Genomic DNA, 26,133 nt, shown 5'->3' with positions numbered 1-26,133 from the left:
GCCTCATTCTTCACAGTATTGCTGCAAACTACTAAGAAATATGCAGTGAGTATGTACTGACTGAGTACAATGAATTAAAACACGCATTAAAAAAAAAAGATGGACTGAGCAGTGCATAACTACCATCAATTTTAGATTCCTTATGAGTTGCTAGAAAGCAGTAATGTCACAAAAGGAAATGGAACTGTTTGGCTGGATTTTGTACTAGATGTTTTCTTGTGCCTCTTAGCAATGACCATCCTGCATATGTCCCTGTCTGGACTCTCCTAGCAGTAAGTGTTTGGAACACAAAGACGTTTTTCTGGCTTCCCCTAGAACTTCAAAGACAAACCATGTGTAGCTTCCCACAGCAATCGGAGACATACACTTGCTTAAATTCGAAGATAAGAAATTGACATAAGGTTTATAATGGCTCCAGGTATTATGTAACACAACTCAGCATACAGAAACCTCCTTAGAGTGTTGTATGTTGTTCATTTGAAATTCCTTAGCCGCTCAAAACGGGGTAAACTCAAGAAGTCTACTGCATATTTAACTTCCTGGAAGGCTTTTCAGCACATTGAGCAACGGGGACCGTGGAGGCATTCAACTGAATTCTCACCGTAAGCATCACAACTTATGTTCTTGTACAAAGGGGACAAGAAATCATTCTGTCATTGGGGGAAGTATGTAATATTCAAAAATAAATTGCATGGACCCGTCATCCTGTGTAGTAGGAACCTGATGATCTTTTCCTTTTCCCCTCTTGCCTGTGCACATCTCTCCCTTTGTCGTGCTCATTTCTGTCTGGCATGGCATGAGGACAGGACACTGCAGGGAAGGGATCGCAGGAGCTCTGAGTGTGTGAGTATAAAACACTCCACAAAAAAGGAAACATAACTTTTACTTCGGACCCCCGGCATGTTCCTAACTCGGCTGAGGCTGATAGGAAAGCAGAGGGAGGGTCGTAGCCTCGTAGTTACCCTGCAACCTACCTGCGTAATAAGAAAAAGTTCTCTTGTTCCTGTCAAAAACGAACCACCGCTTCTTCCACGTTTTAATTTTCCCCCCCATTTTGATGAGGAAGCCTCGGCAGGTCTTCTCTGTGAGGGAGACGTGGTAACAGGTCTCTATGTTGTGACCGGCGGTTTCGATGTGACTTCGCAGGTCAAAGTCCTCCTTTCTAATGGGCAAATAGCGAGTCAAGGGGCGGGCCTGCGGGAGAGGGAAGGAAAGCACACTGTTCACAGCAGGAATCCTGACTTCTTCACTCTTGCTGTTGCAAGGACATAACTGAAAACTGCCCATAGATCCTAAGACTGAATGTAAGGAAAATAAAGAGCTTTTGCTGCAGCCCTAATTTTCTTTAATAGAAAAACTCTTTAAACTTGCAACCATACAAAGTTTTGGATAAATTTATAAAAGCAAGATTAGAGCAAAAGATTTTCTTGAAATCATAAGTTGATATGCTGGTAAAACAGGGAGGCACAGCATGGAAAGTTTGGTTTAGAATTAAACCAGTAATGAAATGCAAAGGTGTGTTGCTGCTTTAGATGAGTTGTAAAGAACTTAATTTGCATTTACATGACGCAAACCCTTGATTTCTCTGGGCTAGATACTCACTACACATATCTCACTCATTAATGTTTTACTGCTACAGGTATTTTCATGCAGAGCATGCTATAAATAACATGTTAGTACAGGAAAAATTAATGAGTGAACTGTAATCCCTAGTTAGTTGCTGTAAACAAACCAGAACTACTTTCTTGTGAATGAGTTAAATGTGGTATCAAGTTCACTATCAGCAGTGTAGGAGGGAGAGGGAGCTGAAGTGCATCCCTCCCTCTGCAAGAGACAGCAAAGCAGCACAGGAAACGGTGCCTCATTCTTGACTGCAGTTCAAGGCTCTGCCTGAAGCCCAGATAGTATCAGCTGGGAGAACAAGCAGGAGGCGGCAGATATTTGGGACCTCTGCCAGCTGAGGGAATATGCTTGTTTTCTGTGCCCCAAGGGTCCAGGCACACAAACACACGCGTGTTTTAAACACAGAAGATGAGTCTCCCAAGGCACCTGCTGCAGCCAAGGCAGGCAGAAGCTGCGTCACAGGGCGATTCAGAGCAGAAGCTGGATTTGGGTATTTTCACTGACCCCTGAAAGGAGCACCCTCACACTCTCTCTCTCCCCCTGGAGTCTCTCCAGGTCACTCACTTCTGTGGAATCTAATCTGCCCCTGCTTCATGCCTGTTCAATCCATCTGTGAGCCACAAATAGAAGGGACTCTCCATCACTGCATTCTCAAGAACCTCTTGGAACAATGGGAGCTGTGTTACCCACAAGGACTCTTGGCACCCTTCTAAAATTATGGATGATACAAGCTGGCACCAGCTTCAGCAAGTGCAAAGGTAGAGTTCTTTCCCCTAGTTGACAATTCTGTCAGGAAGTGCTGAAGAAAAAAAATAATTGGGTTTCACTGCACTAAGGAAAGAATGGAATAGAAACTGTAGCTACTTTTGACAGATACATTTTGTTTTCCTGCCAATCCAGTCTCAGCCTCTCTCCCCAGTCTGCCAGTTAGCAGTAACTGATAGGGCATTCTTCTACAACACATGCATGCTCCCCCAATCTGGCGTCAAGATACCAGCATTGCATCGTTGTTTATGCCATACTTGTGTTGTCATTAAATTTTCTTAGGAAAAAAGGCAGCATTCATGTGAAGCAGACATAAAATTTAGCATTTGGTAATTATAATTTTATTCATAAACAAAGGAATGGCTATATTTAACCAGAAACAGCTTAAAGCTCCTGTGGGGTTGTCCTATTGTTCTGATTTAGTTTTATCAGTTAGAAAGGTGAGTTATGTAGTAATGTTCAGTACAATAATATAGTAGTAACTCATGAAATGGATTTAGCAAAGGTAGCACAGATAAAAGTAGGAAGATATTCAAATATGATATATATATACCTATATATATATATAGGTACATATATTGAGATGGAGACATTGCCTTGCTATACTACACTATCAATAAAATGACTAACTTAACTGTTAGTTAAGTTAGTTAATAATACACGGTTGCTGTACCGTGTATTATTTCTAGTAGAATAAACAAATATGTAACACCTCTAAGCCTCAAGAAAGCTCAATGTACCTCTAAATCCTAACAAGAAGTGAGAAGATGTAGGAGGTAACAGTGTTTTAATCAAATAGTGTTTCTCATGTTGTATAGTCCTAGTAACATTGGGAAAATGCTATTTCTTCTCTAAAGCAGATGTTGAGCTGGACAAGGTCTGGGGTTTTTTTCAGTCAAATATTCCTAAGTGACAATTCACATTCCAAGATATTTTATGTATTAGAAGGGAAAAAAAAAAGAGAGTCCAATTTTTTAAAAATTAACACACAAATTTCTGTTGTTCAGACGAAAAAAATTCTGCTCTGCCCATACTAGGTAGCAAACCTTACAAAATTAGTATTTATACTGTAGATACAAGAAGCTAAACAGGCATCTAAGCTATTTAACTTGAAATGAAAACTCTGACATCCATCTAAGGCTTCAAGAGCCCAAAGGTACTTTTAGCAGCAGGGTTATACCTCAGAAATACAAAACCCATCTATTCAACTGAAAGCAGTGCTGTTTACCATTGGCAGAATAGTCCCTTCTGTATATCAGGGGGAAGCCTTGCACCTAAAAAACTTTCCATGCCAGTGTATCTCACCTGTGCTCTTTGTTTCTCACGTATTTTGACTTCTTTTTCAATTAATTTTTGCCTCTGGCTCGTTTCTTCTTCCAGTCTTTTCTCCAGTTGCTCTCGGCGGCGCTTCTCTTCTTCCAGAGCTCGTTTTTTGGCTTCCATCTCCCGTTCCTAAATTCAACAGCACATGCAGAGTATCAATTCTATTTGGAACTACAGTTAGTAATATCATTTCTAAGATAGGACCAGATCTCCTTTTGCTTCTTAAGTAGACAGAAATCTATATGCAGCAAAGTGAACCGAGAATTGGAGCAAGATTTGGAAATATTACCACTCTAGGACTGAGCTGTTTTTTCTTAAGCAGCTCTCCTAGCAGGTGTAGGGGCTGAGGTGACCTAGCTTCTGATGGGACTTTGCCATCAACTCACCAACTGAGAAAGGAGTTTTTGCATATGGGTTGTAAAATGTAGTATGAGGGTGAAACCAGACCAAACTAAGGGTGGAGAGGTAATTTTTTATGTCTATGAGGTGTAAACTATGTAGGGTCCAATGCTGCATTTAAGGTATTATCTAACACGCCCACTCCTGGTTTTACTCAAAGTTATGCTTACCCTGGACTCAAGCAGCCTGGTCTTCTCAGCGTGCGCTTGTTTCAGAAGCCTCTCCATCTCTTCTATCCTTGCAACGTTTGAAGTGCTAGCACTGCACAAAAACAGTAAGAGCAATTTAAAAGAATGCCTGGTATTTCAAGACATATTTTACACTCCAGCATTAGACAGTTTAAGAATGGAGTCAGTACTGCTTGGATTCAATTCAGTGCAGTAGGCACTAACAAAATACGACGCATAAAGTATATGGTATGCTCTCAGTGTATACATTCCCCATGCAAAGCTGTGGAAAATGCAGACTCAAGTACCTAAAAATACATCTTCTCAGTCCCCTGTGATCTGTCATCTTCTCCCAGATGACAGAATAGGGATGGGGGGTGGTTACCATGTCCCAGCAGAACACACCACTGATGCTCAGAGCTGGCATTAGTAGTCACCTGAATATACCAGTTTGTCTGGCTGCAGGCTGGCTCTGGTTTGTGTCTCATTGAGCTCATCATCAAAACATACTTGACAGAAATGAGGGGGAGGATTACGAGGTGTGCATAAAGGCTGCTCAGTGACAGAGCACTGTCAGGCAAAGTAACCAGCAAGCCAAGGGAACAAGAGGAATCAGTAAAGAATACTAGATCCTGGCCCAGCACAACACAGCTATCACCTCTGCCTGGCCTTTTTTCTTTTGTTGCTTTTCTCCAATACAAATTCTTTGTTTCATCTTTGTTTAGCAGATATTTCAACTGTGGCATTTCCATGGTGTAGTCTCTCTACTTTATTTTCCATCTTAGGCTGTTCAGGAAAAACAGCTGATGTTGAATCTGACTACATTACCCCTACTAATGCCATTAGACTCAAGTGACACCTGAGGAAATACAACGGATTCAGGTGTTTAAGGCACAGAGAAACCTGACTTGGGGTTGTACTGAAAACGCTGCCTGACCACTCAAGTGGAAGTGGGTGTCAGATGGCAGAGCTGTTCGTGCTACATATTCATAGCATATGGACCAACTGTGAAGGGACACAGGTAGCACAGCAGCAGTCCAAATGTGTGTCCTGGGCAAGGAAAAGAAAAAGGATGGACAACGTTCTTTGCATTCTGAGCACACCGCTGATGTTTGTATCTGCGAGACCAGGACTCTGTCTTGCATCAGCCTTCAGGAGACACTTCTCTGTCTGACACAGAGGATATATTTCATGAGAAGATGGAATACAATATAAAAAATAACATACCTCATTTATCTCAAGCTGGCACAAAAGGCATAATCCATCTGAAATCTGTCTAAATTCTAAAAGCTCATTATCTCTGAAAAAATGAGGCCACTGACTTAGATACCTAAGCTAAGTTTGGCCAAAGTACGTTTAGTTGATGGGCCAAGAGAATCTGGGTCAAATAACTTCAGTAAAAGCAATGGGGTCATAAATTAAAAGTCATTTGAGCAACCTGGAAGATAGTTGATTGCAGTAGGTTTTTCCCATATTAAACTGGTTAACACTGAAGTTTAGTTAAATTCTTTCATCCTCACAGAAATTAATGCATAGCAGATCTCTGAAACCTCATCCACGAAAAATAAGTTGCCTACAAACCTTGGAACAACTACCCTTTGGCAAGTTGATGAGTGACCACAGTGGTTCTGTTCCTTCTGTATTTGAGCACAGATAGATTTTATGCAGAAAAAGAAGTATTTCTCACCTTATTACAAGGTCAAACATAACTTACTTATTTTAATTGAGGCAGAACAAATTGTTTTCCTTTAAAGTCCTTTAAAGTCTGATATGGCTGGAAAAGATTTTCAAACACCATCAAAAAAATTCGAATTGATTTTGCTGAAGGGAATTTTTGTCAAGGGAAATTAACTGCCTGTCTTCCAAGTTTATCAACAGAATCAGTCCATGCTCTTTGTTTTCCCTCACCAAAGTTTGCTTTGTGAGAAACTGAAAGGATTGTTGAAATTGGTCCTTTTCTGGTGTGTTTGTTCGGTTGGGTTTTTAAAAATATTTATTTATTTGGGGGAGGGTGTTGTTTGGGCTTTTACTTGTTTGTTTTGTTTTTCTTTTATTTATTTTTTTTCAGCATTGGCTGGAAGCTGCAGAAGATCCAGAGGGAGGCAGAAGGGCAAACAGGACCAGTGAAATTCAACAGCCATCAGGGCTCCCCTGTATTGGGCTGGAGATTTCACTTATGAGATGGCTCCAAGATTGGTCAGACACAGTCCCATCTTCCTCCAAAATGGTCAGAGTGGCGAGTCAGAGACAGGTTTCATACCACTGCCATGTTAGATCACTGCAGAGATAGTTAACTCACAGCCTGTCTCCAGCTATCAAAACCAAACCAATTCTCTGTTTAAAACAGAAATCCTTAAAACCTGACTTCTAATGTTTTTACTTTTAAAAAAACCAACAACAACAAAAAAAACCCAAACCAACCAAAAAACCCACCAGCCAGCAGAATGAGCACTGAAACCCTTAATGTTGCAGTGATAAAGGCTACAAGGGGAAAGGCTGATAGCCTGTTACAGGCAAGCAGACATTGAACAGAACATGACACGCTACCCAAAAAAGCTGTCCTTGTGTTCACAAGAGATTCTTAATCCTGTGACAACGTTGTACTTAATTATCAGCCTCCACTTACACTTGTGAAACTGCTGGGGCAGAACTGTGAGCTGAAATGAAAGCACTATCATTAAAACCAGACTGTCAGGAGAAAGTTGTTTGCACACAATTTTGAGACTCAGCTGGACTTGTCTCTTAATGCAAATCATTGATGTTCCTTTTATCGGAGGAACGGCATCTGAGCTGACAGCCTCTGAGGATGAGTAAAGCAGCTGAGGGCTCTAAGCCTTCCAGTGTCATGTCTTCATTTTTACTGACCCAGAAGAGGGAGAGGAAAGGCCAGAAAAGACCACAGAGGCTCCTAAGTATTTCAGCACAAGGCTTTGGTGAGTTAACATGCTGGACTTGCAGAATAAGGGCAGATGTCTTAGAGAAATTCCCTATCACAGGAACTTCCTTCCCCGTAGTGACCAGGGAAGGAAGCTCAGGTATCACCCCTCTGGAAAGAGCATCGACAACTTTATTATCTCAGGTCAGGACTGACACAGGTTTCTCTGCAGCCTTCAACGTTACTACCTAGCCTCTCCATATTTGTATTTTCCATCTTTAAATAAATGAGTTGATAGGTAAACCCGATTATGATGGGCAACACAAACACTGTCATGCCTGTATAATGATACCGTATTTTCTTAACCAGTTAGCAGCACTCACATTAACACAGCATGAACATGTCTGTATTCCCTTCCTTTGCTATAACCCTGTGAGCATTGCAGCCTCAGACAGACAGACAGACAGACAGACGACCTACCTGGAAATGTTATCAGGTGAGCATGCCGAGATGCTGGTCTCCATACTGTCGGAACTGTCCAAGCTCAACGTGTCGAAGGCGTGGTCCTTGTAACTGCGATCTGGGTAGTGGAAGCTGTTCAAATACACGTTGGATTCCGATGCTGTTCTGCTGTAGAATTCCGGGGATTTCTGCCTTTGGTTTTCACAGACACGCTGATGGGTATACCCTACAGAGGACAGAGGAAACTTTTCTCTTACACAGAGATGTTGTGACCCAAATATAACATGTCAGCAGCACCAAACATCGCCTCAGTCTGAACTGCACTGTGACCAAGGTGCTACAATATTATGGTTACTTCCAGAGATTAATAACAACACACACACACACACACACACCTTTGATTACCTGTTTTATCTATGATGGAAACAAATACATGCAGACTAGTATGGTTGACACTTCCCTGTGTATTCTTGTATGTGTATTATGCAAATTTAATTTGACTTTAGAATTTTAAAATGAAAATTAGACCTAATCTGGAAAATAATGCTAATAAATTAAAATCTAGAAGAATCAAGACTGATTAAAGAAAAAAAAATCCAGATATTCAATGGTTTTGAGTAGTTTTTTTGAGTTCATTTTACTCAATGTGGATTGTCCTTTGTCTGCTTGGGGAACTCTGCTTTCTGGTAGCTGCAAGGTAGGTTTTTACTTTCAGCTGAAATAATATAGGCTACTTGTCACATCACCATAAGTACTGATGCAGAGGTCCTTTCCTGGAGTTTTGAAACTGAGGTTCACCCTACGTGATTGAAGCAGATCCCTATAGCTCAACGACTGTAGAGAAAAATAAGGTTTATGCAACATTTACACGTTCACTGTGCTGTTACTTTTCCACAAAGTCACCCTTTCAGAAAGGCCATCCTTCTTGAGGGAACGTGTCCTTTAAAGGGTGTTTCTTCAGAATTACTTTAATCTCCAGTGCTCTTTGTAAATAACGCAGCAGTATTCATATGGACATACAGAGAAGTAGTTGAGCTCGCCTGATGAAGAGGAGAGTGTACCGACAGCTGTCATTTTAACTACTGGTGTTATTTTACAGTCCCCTTTTAAGGTTTATTTAATTTGTGCAATTACAATTGCTCATCTTTTCCTTCAACCAATGCAAATTTTCTCACAGTTCTGATGCTCAGTTGAATTGATAATACCGCCTGCACATTCCTGAACCAGAACCTGTGCCGGTGGCAGAGGTGGCGATCAGGAAGGGCTGTTAAGACTACATGCAGACCTCCCATTTGTACAGGAAACCAGCCACTGACATTTCACATACTTAAGATAAACAGACACTGGAAAAATGCAGACAAATGTAGCAAAGTCCAGATAAATTTCTTTAGTACACACTATGAAGACACTGCTGTTAGGAAAACAAGCGGGATTTTCCTGCTTTATTCTTATTCTCTATCTGCACATACAAGGTTATTGGTATTTTTTGCCATGCCCGAGCAGAGAGTCCCAGTTCAGGGAGCCAACAACTGCAGCTCTACCTTGGAAAGGCCATAATACTCTCCAAAAGGTGTTCGAAAAGCATGATTGAAGCTGAGTAATTAAAGCAAATTACTAAGAAAATCAAGGCCCACAAAGGATTTCCAAGGCAGATAGTTTCCTCCTTACTCCTGACTTCCACCTGTACCACACGCAGGATTCCTGTTGACGAGTGGATCTGGTTTCTGAGGAGCTGACAGAACTTTACTTGTCATGTGAAATAACACTAAATTTCAGTAAAAGTTCAATCTCATCAATTAGTGAAAGAGAGAAAAGGGATCCAGCTCAGCAGTTACAGCGTCACACAGCACACGTGTCACTGAGTCACATGAACGCTCTGGGATTTTTCCCATTATTAAGGCAAATGCTGCTGTTATTGCAGATATGCTATTACCTTTTGTGCTCGAACCTTTGGAATGACTAATTGCTCCTGTGAAGTGGTTATCAATTATTCATTATGGAAAGAGAGAAAAAAACAAATTACTGAAAGAAACTATATTCAAATGAATGTTTTTTTGTTAAGCCCGATGCAAAACCTTGGCTACTCAGAACTCCTATCTTGTATTTCGCTGAAAAATCAACCCATCTACAAACACAGCTTAGAGAAACAGCACTCTTACAAGTGATCTCTTAAAGGAAAGTCAACTTTCTGTGAAGATAAAGAACCTGTTTTTAAGTAAAACATGACAACTGAATTCATGTAAATCATGCAAATGTAACTAAACACTCCAAGCATTATACAGTCATTAGGTCACTAAATGAGATGCATTCACAGAAACAAAGCCTAATGCAACACTCTCATTTTCTCCCCTCACACTGTAAGCAACAGGCAGTTCGAAGCTGAGGATCAGCTGCATCCCGACACGAGAAGCCTCACAACACCCTTGCCTCCATCACAGCCCCACTTACACATCGCACAGGCACCGTTTGTTGCTTAAGGATTTTTTAACTGCTCAGGTGCCTACTCATAGAACATGCACTTAAAAATACCAGGCTCCTCAAAAGATCCAGCACTTCACTCAAGTTTCCCACAAGCCAAGGCTTGTATCAGCCAAGTCTAAGCTGATACAAGAGCTAAACTATTTCTCAGTGCATTGGCTTGTATTCTCTGTAGTAAAACAATAAACTTAACGGTGTTAAGAAGCATAACGTTGAGCAAACTATTGCAAATATACATAAACCCGTATCATTAAAAAAACAGAAACACAAAAGAGTTATTGCAGAGTCATAAAAAAGAAGATATACCACCACAAAATTGTAGTGAGATTAGAACTATGGGTGGAAGCTGTTACTAAAAGTAGCACTGTCAAGTGTGTTAAGAAATAGTATTTCACAAAAAAGATCATGGTGCAATATATTCTTTCCATTCTTCTTTTTGTTTAAAGAAGAAAAAAGATTGACATTAAAATGTCAAGATACATTTTTTTGTATGGAAACATGCCAAGTAGGAAGCCCGAGTCTGTCTACCTTGTCATTGTCACCCACAGATCTGCAAAGCTTTATAAATTTTCTGCTCTACTTGTGTGGCTACGAGCAAAAGCAGCAAAAACCGAGGCCTGCACAAAGCGGTAGCTCTGCAGGTATTGGCATTAATCAAAAGTTTTGCTGTGACAGGTTATTTGACAGCAAGGAAAAAAAGAATTTTTGAAGTGCTATCGTTATTTAACATTCATTTTAAAGTTTTCCAAGATTTTGGGGGCAACTTGACAGTGCTGATGCAATTGGTACTTTTCCCAAAGGATGACAAGGATAGCTACATCCAGGTAAAGGGATGTTTTCATACCTTTCCTGGCTTTTCCTGAGGTTGAGAAGGGGGGTGGTGGGAGGGAGAGAGAAAATGCAAACTGCTTTGAGAAACTTGTAATTTGTTTTTACATATGTAGTACCTTGCCCTCAGTATATTGCTTCTCATTTGAGCTTAGAAAGTATACAACAGTCATCTTGCTGGTCCCAACAGTTTTGTTCCCAGTGCTGTGTCTGGCCTTACATCTTAACTCCCAGCTAACCACTCATCTCTTCCCTTCTGGAGACCATCCCGCAAGCAATGGAACTGAGTTGTCTAACCCTCCCAATGTCTTACAATTTTTTCATCTCAGACTTTTACTTTCTTGGACTGAAATTAGAAAAACTGGAGAAAGTAAATTAGAGAAAACTCATTTTATACCATTACTAATTTAGCAGTGATTCTCAGGTATCATCTTCAAACTACCTGAGCTGCTACTTCCTCCACACACTGCTGAACATACTTCTTTTCACAATTATACAAACACACTAAAACTTCTGGCCTAGAAGTTTGCTTTCCTCACCCAAGCAGCAGGGTGCTTCAGAGGAAGAGAAAGCAGCTATACTCTTCAAGCTCCTCCAACAGTAATGAATTCAGGGAGCTCCATGTTGAACGCAAAGGGAATAAACGCTTCACTAACTCCCAAGAGAGGTAGTCAAGCCACAGACACTCCTGGCACTCCTATGCCCTTTGTGGTTTGACTATCTCTTGCTTTGCAAATCCTGTGTGAGTTCAAGTAAAGCACCTGTCAGCAACATCACTAATGCCTTAAGGCTCCCTTCGTACTTTAGTATTTCCATTCAAACCTTTGGTCCTTTTAAAGAACAATCGCCATCATCTAGTACAGCCGTACCATAGCGCACACAGTAGTAAAATGCCTCATGGCATCTGGCAAGTACTGTGCCAAATGCCTCAGTGAACACCTCCCCTATTCTCCCTGCCTCTCCTCTTTGTCAGGCCACGATTCAGTTTTGGTTTGTGGGTTGGGTTTGGGGTTTTTTTCCCCCCTTTTTCTGCTCTTAAGACAAGAAGCCTTAGAATTAGGCACTTAGAATTGCCTTACTTGCATGCTGAGGAAAATTGGAATATTAGATCTATATTTAGAACTTTTATCTTTGTCTGTATTAGGCTTGGTAACACTTTGTAATTGTGTTTTAGGTTGCTCTTTTGCAACCGTTTTACAGAAATATTTCCAACTGTGAACACGTGATCTCCTGTCCTCAAAGTTTATCCAAACCATCCTTTCTGGTTTTCAAACTGAAACAAAACATTGTCTGCACAACGGCACAAGAACAAGTCTGAACATCCTTGCAACCTATTCCACCCTGGCATGCACATCACATCAAAGACACTCCACGCTGGGCAGGAAGGTCGTTTTGTATCACATCTGAACTACTTCAGGACAAGTTAGCCACAGCACAGTATGTTTGCAGAAGGCTTGCCATGTAAAGCAACAAATCAGAAGTGGATCAGCTCTGCAGAGAGTGAACGCAGTAAGTCACGACCCCACAGCAAGGTTGTTCCACCCCTGTACTGACTGAGTCATCTCGGTAGGTATGGCTGACCTCGGTCGTCCTCTTTGACCTTTAACAGCTGCTAGCTCTGACAAGCCCTGTGACAACAGGATGACTCTCTCAGCTCAGGCTTAGTCAGTGCAGTTCTTGTATAGGTAACAGTGATGCAGATGCCAGAAAGAAAAGAAACTGACAGATGGCACCGAGGAGCAATTCCATGTGAAGATGGGGCACTTATGAATAATGTATCTCATTAGAGCAGAAATTAAGCATCTTGACTCCAGTCAACAAACTACAGAATCCCACAGCCCAGAGGACAGCTTTTCCAAGATGTCACTTGCTTTTGGATTCAGAATTGCTGTGTCCCTATTACAAACATGCAGCTATCTATCCATGACAGGACACCTCTCCTTTCCTATTTTGTAGCCCAAATACTTAACATCAGTTACAACAGTACACTTGCAGAATTGCAAAGGTATTATCTGCCTAAGGAATTACTCTGTCCAGGGAAAACACACGTACCTGAGCAAAACAGTTTTTAAGATTCACAACGTGAAAATAATTGCTTAAAAAAAAAAAAAAACAACAAAGAAACAACCCCCCCCCCAAAAAAAAAAACCCCTGAAGAGCAACATAGAATAACTTTAACACATTGCCTCAAAAACACTCATGGAAATTACCCAGTTAAATGAATGTGTGTTTCTCAACAGCCTTTTCTCATTCACTGCAGTATGAACACATACTTCAAAACTGCCTGTGTACCTACATCATTGTCTTAACAGGTTATTTTGCCAATATCTGCAAAGGGCATTCAGAACTTGCTTTCTGCACAGGGAAGGAAACTTGCTGCCCAGCCCTGATGATTACAGCAACACCAGTTTCAGGCTTATTTACTGAAAAACGGAACGCTGATTTTAATGGCAATAAATCAAACAACAAGGTCTTACCTTTGTGCATTCTTCTCGACTCAGACTCTTTGGTCATGGTTGCCAGGCAGTGAGGAAGAACGCTGCCACAGCTGTTGCTCTGTCCTAATGGCAAATGTCCCTGCGGGAAATTTTGTGAAAATGTGGTTAAAACTACACTTCCAGGCATTATTCTGTACTAACAGTACAATAAGTTGCTTTGCCAAGGGTGTCAGTGTCACTTCATACAAATCAGCCATGGATATTTCAGTTGTGCACGACCTCTGTTAGACCAAACTGTTTTCAAAGCAATCATCTCCACCTTGCTGGTCTTTGTTGATTTACATTGTCACAAATAAAGACTGTTTTCACTTTATACACAACCTTATCTTCACCATTTAGCGGCCTTAGGTAGGAAGGAAACCAACCCATTGTGTCTCCAGAATCAATTTAGAGTAGCCTGGTAATACGATCTTTAATATATGTTAATTGTAAATGCGTGATTACTGTTCCAGCACAGCATTTCCAGAGGCCAGAATAAAGGCTTTGTGAATATTCCCACGTGTTAATACACCTGAATTTCTTTCAAAGTCAATTTCAGATGTGAATTTGGGGGATGACGTAGAGCTTCCAGCGCTACTCAACCTCACCTCTAACATAAAACAGGCTTTTACGGAGACACTGGCAGGCTACCATCAACCTAACAGGCAGGCCCGTACCTTGGAGGCAACGCTCCGCCCCAGGGTCGCGCTGTTGAAGTGCGGTGACACAGAGGGCGCGGTTTTCTTGCGCGGCAAAGTATCGCTCATGTACATGCACTCCCTGTGCTGCTTCTTTCGCTCTTCCAGGTTTCTGAAATGCTTCAAACGCAATTCGTTACACAGCTGTGACAACACGAAGTGACCTACTTGCTCAGTTACGCTCTATACGGAATATACTGAAGGTGATAGTCTGGGAACTTCACTGGAAAGGAGGGAATCTAAAATGCAGAGTACCTCTTGCCACACACTGCTTTCCAGGATTTCTACAAACATCACATTAAAATCATACTGATTAAGAAAATACATTAAATTTACATGCACATTTTGTGTACATGCCCCTATATCTTTCTTCAGTTTTTTTTTTAAACCTCAAATCTAGTGTGCAAGTGGAATCCAATTACATGGAAAAATGTTCACTTACAAGTCATTTTCATCAACTGGTGGCTTAAAATTGATTTAGGATTTCAAACACAGCCACCTGTGCTTCATTGCTGCAAGCCCTCTGACAGTTACAAAGGCTAAAGAATAAGCATTTGCCTCTGGATTGTTTATATAAATGCAGAATTTTTGTCCAGTAACATTCTATAATGTGATGTGTTTATTTTTAAATGAGCAATGCCTTTAAGTGCAACACACTGCAAGCACAACTGACTTGTGTTTTATCCTATCAGCCTAAGCAATTCTCACATTAATCAATCTCATAACAAAAGCATACAAAATAATTCCAAATTATCAGCTTTGAATCTGTTACCTGTTGTTGCCTGCGGTGTTTCTTAGCTGGCAGAGGTGGAGGTGTATCAGATAAAGGAATAGGATCTACATGAGTAGCCATGACCTCAGGCCAATAGACTGATGGAAGTTGAGCAATAGAGCGAGGAGAAAGAGAGTGAGGAAACACAAATCCAGAACAGAGAGGTGATCTTAGCTTTATAGAAAAAAGAGAAATTACACACAGAGTTTTCTTTTTGGAACTGTTCAAAAGATACGGCACATACAAGCTGCAGTTTTAGCACTGTGTTTGTTGGCGCGTTTAGCGGGGCAGGAGGGGTGTTGTATCCCAACTCCCAGGGTGCACCGAGCTACCCGAAGCAGCACAGAAATACCCAGCTCTAAACCGGTTGCTGTGTTACTGCAACACAAGGGTAGGTGGGCTTTATGTTCCTAAGGTTATTGCATTCCTTTAAAGGGGAGTTACTCAGAGTGTTCTGTGGTCATTACAAAGGCAAAAGTATCACAAAGGACGAGGGAAAGAGAGAGTGAGCTAGAAGACACAGACTGGACAGACTCTGTGGAATAGCTCAGATACAGAGAAGCCACTCATGTCCATATTCAACTCGTATTCAAGAGATACTTCTACCACCTCACAGGGGGAAAAAACCCGACCCCACCCAACCAACCAAACAAAACCCAACCAAACTACAAAACATACAAAATTAACACCTAAGCACCACTGATCAAGTCATCATTAAGTGTGTCCACAGACCATTTACCAAAGGTGCATTACACTGTAGTGTGTGACAGGCAAAGACTGTTACTTATTGCTGCTTCACTCATAAGCATTGAGGTGTTTTGGCTGGAGCAGTCCTTCAGCTTTACTATTAAACTGGTATCTGACTCAGTAACTGGCAGACAGCAGTTTGCCTTAGGGTCAACTTGTTACATGTTGAATTATCAAAGTGAAAAAGAAAAGAAAAAAAAAACAAAAGGAAAAGAAAAAGGCAGCCATGAAAGAACAATGCAAACAAAGGGAAACGTCTCTCAAACAAACCTCTTTATTTTGTGGCTGGCTGGTCAGCACAGCCGTGGAAGGCTCAGTGGCAACTGCTTCAGCATCTGTGGGGGGCTGAGTGGAAGGGGATATATTCGTGGAATTGCCATACAGCTCACTAATTTCACTTACACTGATATAGCCCTAAAAGGAGGAATTCAGAGGTTAAAAGGAGCAAAAGCCAAAAGTCGTGCAAGAGTATTAATGTATGATGAAAGTTAGTTTAAAGCGATACAGCCAAATATTTGTTATCATTGAAATACTTAATCATAAATAAAATAGAATTATCATCAAGCTTTTCAAATGTTGAATACTTGGATTCTGGAAATTGTTCTTCATTTAAGTCCAAAAACATCTGGGTCATCAAAAAGCAAGTGAATGTTATGTGACCAAAAGACTTTACTAAAATGTAAATACCCTTCAGGAATTACATAGCTCTTTGTCAGGAAAACAGGTTGGGGAAAAAGAACAAGTCTTATTTGCCCATCTTTTTATTTCTTAATTTATTTTGTGTCCATGGTTAAATAAAATACTGTTCCCTGATTTGTTTCCTGCATAACTATTAAGCTAGTTTGAGTAAACCAAATGACTAACAAAACTGGAAAGAACATAAGGACAAGCCATTGCTGTTCTTTAAATTACACTGACACACCACCTTCCATTTATATTGTCTGAGGACCACTTTTAGGTGTTGCCAGGAGATGCAGGTAAGATGTTAGATGTGTTAGCCCCACAGCCATTACAATTTGCCCTTTTTTTTCTCTTTTTAAAACCCATCATACTGGAGGTGACAGACTGAGGAAAGGCCGGGACATCAGAGTGTGTTTATGCCTGCAGGGAAGATTTATGCAGACAGATTTGAGATACAATGGCAGAATACAATTACTTCACATATTTTGGCGTTAACTGAACAAATGCTGTTTTTTTAAAAAAAAACAAGTGTGGACTCTTATCCATGGTGTACAGGATGCTGACTGTAAGAAGTCAGATGTCCTAACTTCTTATATATAGAAAACAAGGCTACTCAAAAGGAAGAATAAATCACTGTTGAAGCACTGTCATAAAAATCAGACAGAAACATGCTGATTTTTTAAAATCAAGGTGCTTTTAAACTGAGAAGTTGTCAAAGGGGGTATGTTTTTATTACTGTACCAGCACACTGACATGCCAGTATGTGTATTTAAGCAATTCAGTGATAGAAGCCACTCAATTTAGCAGTGATCATAGAAGGCAAGTTGAAAAAAACTACCAACCCTACTATGTATTAGCATGATTTTCAATGTTTTTTATCAGTTATTTCAAGCAGATACACAGTTCTGGAAAATTAAGCATCGTGCTGTGAACACAGCACTCTAGAAACAGGAGGCAAATCTTAGCCCTGATATTACTTGATGAACTTAATATTAAATAAGGAGGAGACCGGGTGAGATACTAAAGTTTACCGCTCAAAGCACGTGGCTTTCATTAAAACAGCCCAGTATGAATAAACATAAAACTTGTTTGACCATCTTGTAGAAGCCACATGTCAGCAACCAAAACCTGGCCAGTCCATGACTGCAGCATCGTGTGCATTGTTACAGAGGATGAAGCACTGTCACCGCTCTATGAACAACATTCGGTTCAGACTTGCAGCCCGACTGAGGCTTCACCACGCAGCTAAAGGGAAAAAAAAAAGGGCAAATAACCAGTGGCTGTGCTGTGCATTAGCTCAGGGCCCTGGTACATTCGATTAAATACAGGGTTTCCAGTCAGATTAGGCATCCAGGTCATTTTGTCAACGCCAGAGTTTTAGGCGGCATTGATTCTCCTCGCTTATTTAGGTGCTGGGATAAGCACCCTGCCTCTCTGCGTGAGGCTGCGTGACTCTCTGTGGCCATGCATGCCAGGAGTAAGCTTTGTGATGGATGAAGAGAGTCACAGATGTGTGCTTTGGTGAGGAGGGGATGGGAAGCGTTGGACCACAGACTGGAATGATGCGTGAGCAACAGCGTGGTGCAATTAACTTCTCCGTGCAAGCGGTCTGCTTAAGCCCATGAACCTTTTGGTGCCTGATTTTTAAAGCTGCCAGAACAGTCAGGGGAAAAACTCAACTGGACTGAGACCAACGTCACATCTGGCAAGGAAAGGCATTTCTTTTACAGGACAGAGCCCACGGGGACACTGAGCATGAAACAGATAACCAATGCTGATGCTTTTCTTGTTTGCCTTGGAGCACGTCCTAATGGGCTTCCCTGCAGTGAACACAACGACCACTGAATAATCTGTTTCAATACACAGTGTCAGGCTCACATAATGTAGTTGCATTTTGAAGTATCTGTGAATAACCAAACCATTATGTGGATACAAAGATAAAAATCAGAGATAGCCCCCCACTCTTCAGTGGCAGAATGAACAAATCCATTGAAAAATGAAAAAAAAATTTAAAAAGGTTACATTTCGTCAGATGTCCTGGTGGGAGGTCAGATGTCCAGGTCAGAAACACAACCTAGGACACTGTAAATCTAAGTGTCTGCAGCATGGTTTGCAGTGAGGAAGGGTGCTCAACACCACTAGCACGTGCTGGAGACCACACGGGTTCATCAGGAACTCGGAGGCCAAATAAACAAGATCACATTGCTCAGGTGCTGAAACAACATGCAGTCACTTTAGACTCCAAGAGCCCAACTTCCCACAGTGACACCAACATCGTTAGATGTGATGGACCTTGTTCAGGGCTTTGATACAAGCAGATCCAGCATGTCCTCTTAAGCAGAAGTTAATGAAGCAGCCATAGAAACCTGTCAGTGTATTTCAAACGCTAGATTTTTTCTGCTTCTCCTTTTAGAACTTCATGTTTCTCCACAATTTGTGGATTCGTCAAGTCAAGACGACAAATACGGTGAGTTAATGCCAATATCCTATGTGCTGGATGAATTCTTGCAAGGGGCTGTGGCTTACCTCACACTGACCTTGCTCATGGACCTGGAGTCTATGAGTACTCTCAGAGCTATGAAGTCTTAACGGCTGCAGGTAAGCGCTGGGTCTCATCATGCATTACCCAAGCTAACTCATATTTTTTCAGCAAAAAATAGACCTCTTTAACTATTCAAACCAGTCAAATAAATTGCTCAATAGGTATCTTACAACCACAATAGCTTGAAGTCTTCATTCTGTTTTTAAAAGATCAAAATGTACACTTGTCATGCTTTAGTGCAGAGCCTTAGACTGAAGGGAGGGGAGGCAATAAGAAAGCCTGCAGTGCAAAAAGACGACCAAACTGTGTTTGTACTTGAACAGAATTACTCCTGGATCTCATTCTTCTTCACTTCAATGAGGTTCAATTGTCTATTTTGAGAAAACGAAACACACACACTCGACCATTTTTCCAGAGCAAGAGTTTAAGGCAGTATCAGTCACATCTGGGAAAATGTCAAGAGAAGCTATTTTTGCTCACTCATGCATTTGGTCTTCCATGAACAATTTGCAAAGTAATTTCACCATATCTCCAAAAAAAATTTAAAAATTGTATGAATAGGATTCCACTAAATGTTAAAGTTCTTTTGTATGAAGTGTTATTACAAGTTACTCATGGTAAAATCAGAAGCAGTGAATCTCTTTACCTCTTTCAGGCTATTAGGACTGACAGGAAATCCCTTTCCTCCGGAAAGTGTGGAGTATTTCTTTTCCAGATTACAGAGATTCTCTTTTTCCTGTTAAAACCAGACAATTTATGTTAACTGTGAAAAAAAGCATGCTGAGACGGAAGGCTAGAAACTGCACACAAGAGCCTCAGCTTCCTCCACTTACAGCTGAACTGAATAAAACAAACAAACAAAAGAGTAAGGTAATAAAGGGAGGCACAGAAAAGCTAATGAAAGATTTTGTTTAACAACCACAGCCAAGCCAAACAGGTCTTCCTTCGGCGTTTTGAAAATGCTGATTCTGCCTAATGAGCTACACAGGATTTCTCTCGTGGCTCAAAACAAAACATAAAAGGGACATGGAAGGTTCCTGCCAAGTTCTTATAGACCAGACGCCAGCTGATGGTAAGGATGGTAAGTAGCTCATCTTGTGGCCTGGTGTGGGCTGCTACAAGTGAACAATCTGAGCGCTCTGTGCACGGTTCCAGCAGCCACACAGGGAGCACGAGCTTCTAGCCTCAGTACCCAAGTGGGTGCCTCTGTCTGAGCCCTCTGGAATTGGGGCATTGCTAAAACCCTCTTGATTATCAAATGCCACCAGTGTTTTCTCTTAAGAAATCTGCTGATTAATTACAAAAGTTTTTGGTCGAGTTTTTTTTAAGGGCTAAAGGATACAAGTGATGTCTCTCACGTTACCACCTTGCTAGCTTCTGCACAACAGCTGTTTTTCTTGCTACGTTCTTTTATTCCATGAAATGCTCTTTTATTACGTGCTAAAAATATTTGAAAGGCAATAAATACTTACCCTTTGCAGCATCATTATTAAGTTGTTTTTCTCTTTTACAAAATGATCTTGTTCTCTCTGTGCTTGTTGGACAATATGATTGGCTTGTTTTTTGAGAGCAGAAATCTTTTCCTAATATGAAAAGAAAATAATCACAATTTACATGTTTTACTTTCAAAGCACAAGACAAGGATCCTATTCAGGAGAGTTCACCCACTTGTTTGAGTGAAGCAGTAGGAAAAGAGGTTTTTACAAGACAGCTCACTACTCTGAAGGAGATAATTAAGTAAGATTTAGACAGTAGAGAGACACGAGACAAAAGAATAATTGCACATATTCTTTGATAATATGGTGGCTTGCATCCATACTCTGAATACAAGTGGGTTAGATATAAAACTTCTGATCTCTGAAAAACTGGTATATAATGGTTGAGATACATTGGGCCTTTACAACTGATCTGAAAAAAGAAGGTTATTTTCTTAATTTGGTGTTCTTTTATTACTTTAACAAAATCATTTCACATCGATGTCAATCATGAGCATAATATAACTGTAGCTTTGTCCAGAGAGCACAAATCTGATTTCTTGAAGAAGAAGAAGAAAGAATGCTTTGGTCGCTACTTTTTGTAGCAAATTAAAGCATTTAATTGTCATGTGCAAATATTCAAACAGGGCATGGAATTTCAGTGATTTATTTCCTTTCAGAGAAGCGCAGGGTTTGATCTGTGTGGGATGTTACTGGGATATCATGTTTGCTCTGCTTCAAAAGCTTTTTCCAAGAAGGAACTTTTTCCAGTGCAGAAGTTTCTTATTACAGGCTGTAGATCCATTCCACCTCCCCTGTGCTCAGCAACAAAGGACAAACGCATCGAGTGTCAGTGCTTTTACCTTTCTACTGACAATGCTGCGCTGATACTCAGCCACTTCACGCAGGAGCTGTTGTGTCAGATTTTCTTTCTCTTCATCTAACCTGCTTTCATGCTCCAGCTGCTGAAATTCCAAATCCTCAAAGTGTTTGCTTTCTATGTCCAAAAGATCAGCATCCTTAAGAAAAAAAAAACCAAAAACCAAAAAAGTAAAATCATGCTTTCACTGCTTCAAACACAAAAACCGAGTCTAAAATAGTATCAACGTATGTCACACATCATGTTCAGGTAGAAGCAAAATGCTTTTAACAACCTACTGTCATAATAAAGAGCAAATAGAGCTACTCATTATTTTGATGCTTCTTTCTCCATCGCTCTCTACAGTTCCCTCCCCACCGAGGACGAAGCACCTGCATGGCAAGGGATCTGCTTTGCAGCATTCAGAGCAAGCTGGAGCCTCCTAAGCACCAAACGTGTCCTGGCTGGGCAGATGCCTCTGCTGCTGCCCAGCTGTGACACCACCAAAGCCCAAACTCATTTGGTGGAGTTGCCTCAGATCCAAAGCCTGAGAGCTTCTGCTTACCAACCTAAAAGGACAGAAGTATCACGCCAGTGACACCAGAGAACCACACACTGCATTAACTCACTATGGGAAAACACACTTGCATGGAGGAGTCTGAACTGCAGGTAGAATTTCTTCAGGTCTGGTGCAAGTGCCAGCACTGTTGCTTATCATCAGACACACAGACAGCTCAGACAGAAGCTTTGTGGAGCTGTGTGTCACCAGCACGGGGCCATCACCTCTGCAGAGATGTCTGTCCAAGCCACCGAGTTGCTCAGCTGGAGGCTGATCGTGGACCAGAGAACTGGAGCTGTCAGTTGCTCCCTGTGCAGACACACAGTTCAGGACTCGGCTCATCCAGCCCAGCCAGTGGGTCTATCACTTTGGAAAAGGTACCAGCCCACTTCTGCATGTTCCCCAGGACCAATGCCAGGCTTTATCAGGAAAAAGAGTTTGAAAGCTGCAGAAAAGACCCAAGAAACCAGAACAGACCTGCCTTCTGTTTAAGGATGATGAGATAAATCTTGTGTTGCTTTTCAGCACGAGAACTCAATGGTAATCTTTCTCCTGCAGCATCTGTGTGTTCACAACACAAATTCCTACTCCCAAGCCCCAGAGTTCTGAAGAAATGGGTGGTTTTAATAATGACAGTGTTGTTAAATGCTAAGGCACTCTAAAATAGGTACATTTGCACATAGCTTCTTACATGAGAAAACCCATAAGCAATTTATTATTTTAGAGAAATGCAAACTTATTCCCTTTCTTACTTCAGCCCAAAGCAAAGGTTAGTGACTGACATAAACAGATAGGTCTCTATCAAGCCATTCAAATCCAGCTCCTAATATACCACGGAAAGGCACTGGATGCAGAAACTGAAGAAGCCAAGTTACCATATGAAACACCAACACCTTTGCATTATTGTCCACAGATGTGCCTTGTAGGAGATAATGAAGAGATCAAAAGCAAAGGTGTGTGCTAAAAATCACAAGGAAGCAGTTACCTACAATATGGAAATGCTTTGCTCAATCCAGTCAGCTGTCTTCAGCATTCAAAACAAACAGAAGAGCCTTGCCTGGGCCACGCAAGTCAACAAAATCAGCCTATTTCATACCACACTAATTGCTACCGAGGCAGAAGAACAGACTTCAAAGAAGGCAACTGACAGCCAGACAGGCTACTGGCAGCCAGCTGAGCTCACAAGATGCTATATTCCTTGTGAGAAGTGCTATGGAATAAGACTTTCACCACATTCTGCACCACCATGTCCACCAGAGAAAAATAAAAGTATGGACTTTGAAACCAAGTCCATTTTCAAATTAAAAGAACATCCAAAAGGTTAAGCAGTAGCAGCAAGTGTACCCCCTTCTTTTTATTGAAGCAACTGACATAAAAATGTTAGTTTATAATCTATTCACAAACAACAGATACAATGTTTCCATATTGATTTCCAAACCATAAATTTTCTACTGCATCTCTATTACTTCAGTAATGGCACTGGAGAAAATCCAGCGGGAGAGAACCTGTCCCTTATTTCAGGATATGGGGGCAGCTACATGGGCCCAGACGGTCTGTAAAAATTAGGAGAATTTTGTCTGAAGAGTAAGGTATTTACTAGCAAAGTAAGTATTTCCAGACTCCTTCAGAGTGTCTTTCAGATCTCTGCAGGAATCCAGGCATCCACTCACTCTCCATTGATGTGTCTCTAAACCCACGCACAGGAGAACAAGCAAGCTTCGGTGCTTTCATACCAACAGCAAGAGATGAAGAGTGCTACTTAACTTTAAAAAAGCCATCAGGAAGGTCAATGCTTTCCCTCCACGCCTCCCACAAGCCCTCAGGTTTCACCAGTCTCCGATGAAGCATCCTTCCCACCCAAGAGGGAGAGCGTATATTCACTCCGGATACAGGGAAGTGCGCAGAGTCTGCCCACTGCCAACACCAACCCTGACTCCATCCCCACCCCTCAAGGCAGCTGCTACAGTGAAATTGGCTGCCTGCTTCCCTGGGCACAAATGATGAAGTTACTGAAGTCCCAGAGATGAAGCGACAGGGAATTCATCACTTCACACCTTCCACCTTGGCAGTAAAGTAGCACAACATAACCTGCTGCAGATTTGGGCATGATTAGGGGCTTGGAGAACAGGTCTTACAAGGAGAAGCTGAGGGAGCTGGGGCTGTTCAGCCTGGAGAAGAGGAGGCTCAGAGGAAACCTCATCCCTCTCTACAGCTAGGTTGTAGTGAGATGGGGTTTGGCCTCTTCACCCTAGTAACTAGTGATAGGACGAGAGGAAATGGTCTCAAGTTGTGCCAGGGGAGGTTCAGATTGGATATCGGGAAAAATTTCTTCACTGAAAGGGCAGTGAAGTATTGGAACAGGCTGTCCAGGGAGGTGGTGGTGTCACAGTCCCTGGAGGTGTTTAAATAATGGGTAGGCGAGGCGCTTTGGGAGATGATTTAGTGGTCACGGTGGTGTAGGGCGAACGGTTGGACTTGATGATCTTGAAGGTCTTTCCCAAACTTGCTGATTCTATGATTCTATTAAATCCTGTACCGGGCTTATTTTGGGGTAAGAAGGCATTTTCTCTATTTTGGGTATGGTACAGTAATTCCATCATTTCTCTCATGGTTAATATCTTTTTGAGAGCTACTGTGCACTACTTCAGTGATAATTTCTGTATTGAGCACAGCAGCCACAGCTCACTTTCACTACAATTGGCCTGGAATAACATGCAATAGGACCAACTGGACATTTAATTGCATCCCCACATTTCAAACTCCATCTCACTTTCAAATCCAAAATCATCACTAAGCCAACTTGGAAGGAACAAAAAGATTTTTAAAGATTAACCAGATCTCTAGAAGCCTGGTGGTGGCCAATAGTGAAAAGGAATTTGCTGCCATCTCACAGCAACAAGACTGCAACTTTGCATGAATTACTACCTTCATGTACCTGACTGCAGTGCCTGCCTTTCCTTCTAAAAATGTATGAGATGGTACATAATACTTTTTTTTTTTTAAAGGTAACTTACAAAAATGCTTAAGTTCTCAAAACCAGTAAAATTCTCTGTTACTACAGAAGAATTTAACATTGCTATTTCCAAAGATAAACTTTTATTATACTTTTCACTCCTTAAAATACAAAACATAATTCTGCAAATAAGTCAAAATCTAAAGAATATTTCCTATAAAGAAGAAGGGGGAAAAGAAAACAAAAAAAAACCCAGCCTGTTTTTGGTCATTGCTATTACACTTTATTCCCTACATCAACACTGCAGCCAGGGGTAAAAAATATCTAATTTCTCTTTCAGATGGCCTCTTGAGCTTGCCATAATGATGCTTTGGAAATTACTTCCCCGTAGAACTCACTTAAGGTTAATAAATACTAAAATGTCTCCAGAGAAAATAACTGCAGTTTCACAGACACTGTTGTAGGTCTTTCAGTTACAAACAAGACAAAATAAAATCAAGTTGCAATTAGACTTTATGCAGAAGTTATTATTATACTAATGTGCAACTGCTGTAAACGTAGGAATGAATAAAGCTATTAAAATAAGAGGTATAATCTTAAAAATTGTTTTTTCAAAGCACAGTTGCAGTTAACAGCTAAGTTATATAGTGTGGGGGGAGAGTCGTTATCCATGGCTTCATTGAGACAGCCATTTGCAGCACTGCAAAGGTGAGCACACAACAGGATCACGCCACAGTGACAGGAAAATGCTGCTAAAATGGCTGACCCTGCTGACCAAAGTTCATTGTCTGTCCTCCCTCAAACAGGTGAAGAGCAATGCTCCATCCTCCATCTAAAAATGACAACAGCTTCCACACCACTCAGCAGGCCTAAAGTTCTAATTACAGGCGAATTGCCCGATTCAACACAAAATTATTTCTAATCCACTGCCCATTTGCCCTGTATTATTTTACTATTTTGTTCACCATCTGTTACAAGCATTCCACAAAAAAAAAACCCATCACTGACTGTTAACCATCACTATGACTGGTTACCATTGTAAGTGGCAAATACGTTCAGACACCGAATACTATAAACAGAATATGTTACACAACTAAAAAAAAAAAATAAATTAATTTAGCAATATAAGAAAGTTAGTGTGATCTTGAAACTTGCTACTGACCCTCTTCAGCTGCTGCTGTAATTGTTCCCTCATGGACTCAGGGCAATTATCAAGCTGCGTCTTCTGCTCGGAGTAAAGCTCCTGAAGCCTCTCTAGTTTTTCCCTCTCAGCATCAAGTTTTAATTTTTCCTGAAGCATGAACCAGAAAATAAACACAGTTACCTTCAAACCCAAGCAGTTGTTAGTGATTGTGACAGCGGGTGGCAAAACCTTAACAAACAGTTGAAGCACGTAGGTCAAAGACAGAAACCTCTTGTTAGTTGAAATGCAACGGTGGGATGCAAAACG

At 41.1% G+C, this 26,133-nt stretch overlaps 1 protein-coding gene across 1 annotated transcript in view; it reads right to left on the bottom strand.

The window, feature by feature from the left end:
- Positions 1-26,133, bottom strand: part of PHLDB2 (pleckstrin homology like domain family B member 2) — a gene marked incomplete at its 5' end in the record, with an annotated part of 56,468 nt that overhangs the window by 2,303 nt on the left and 28,032 nt on the right. Inside the window, 11 exons of the mRNA XM_084274903.1 lie at positions 975-1,194; positions 3,694-3,840; positions 4,281-4,371; positions 7,633-7,840; positions 13,398-13,497; positions 14,075-14,215; positions 15,885-16,028; positions 19,484-19,573; positions 20,310-20,420; positions 21,176-21,331; positions 25,846-25,974. Coding sequence (XP_084131029.1) covers positions 975-1,194; positions 3,694-3,840; positions 4,281-4,371; positions 7,633-7,840; positions 13,398-13,497; positions 14,075-14,215; positions 15,885-16,028; positions 19,484-19,573; positions 20,310-20,420; positions 21,176-21,331; positions 25,846-25,974 — 1,537 coding nt within the window. The remainder of the gene's footprint in view (positions 1-974; positions 1,195-3,693; positions 3,841-4,280; positions 4,372-7,632; positions 7,841-13,397; positions 13,498-14,074; positions 14,216-15,884; positions 16,029-19,483; positions 19,574-20,309; positions 20,421-21,175; positions 21,332-25,845; positions 25,975-26,133) is intronic.

Source organism: Gallinula chloropus (genome assembly GCF_964237585.1).
Source record: "Gallinula chloropus genome assembly, chromosome: 1".
Lineage (NCBI taxonomy): Eukaryota > Metazoa > Chordata > Aves > Gruiformes > Rallidae > Gallinula > Gallinula chloropus.
This window is presented reverse-complemented; position numbering and strand designations above follow the sequence as displayed.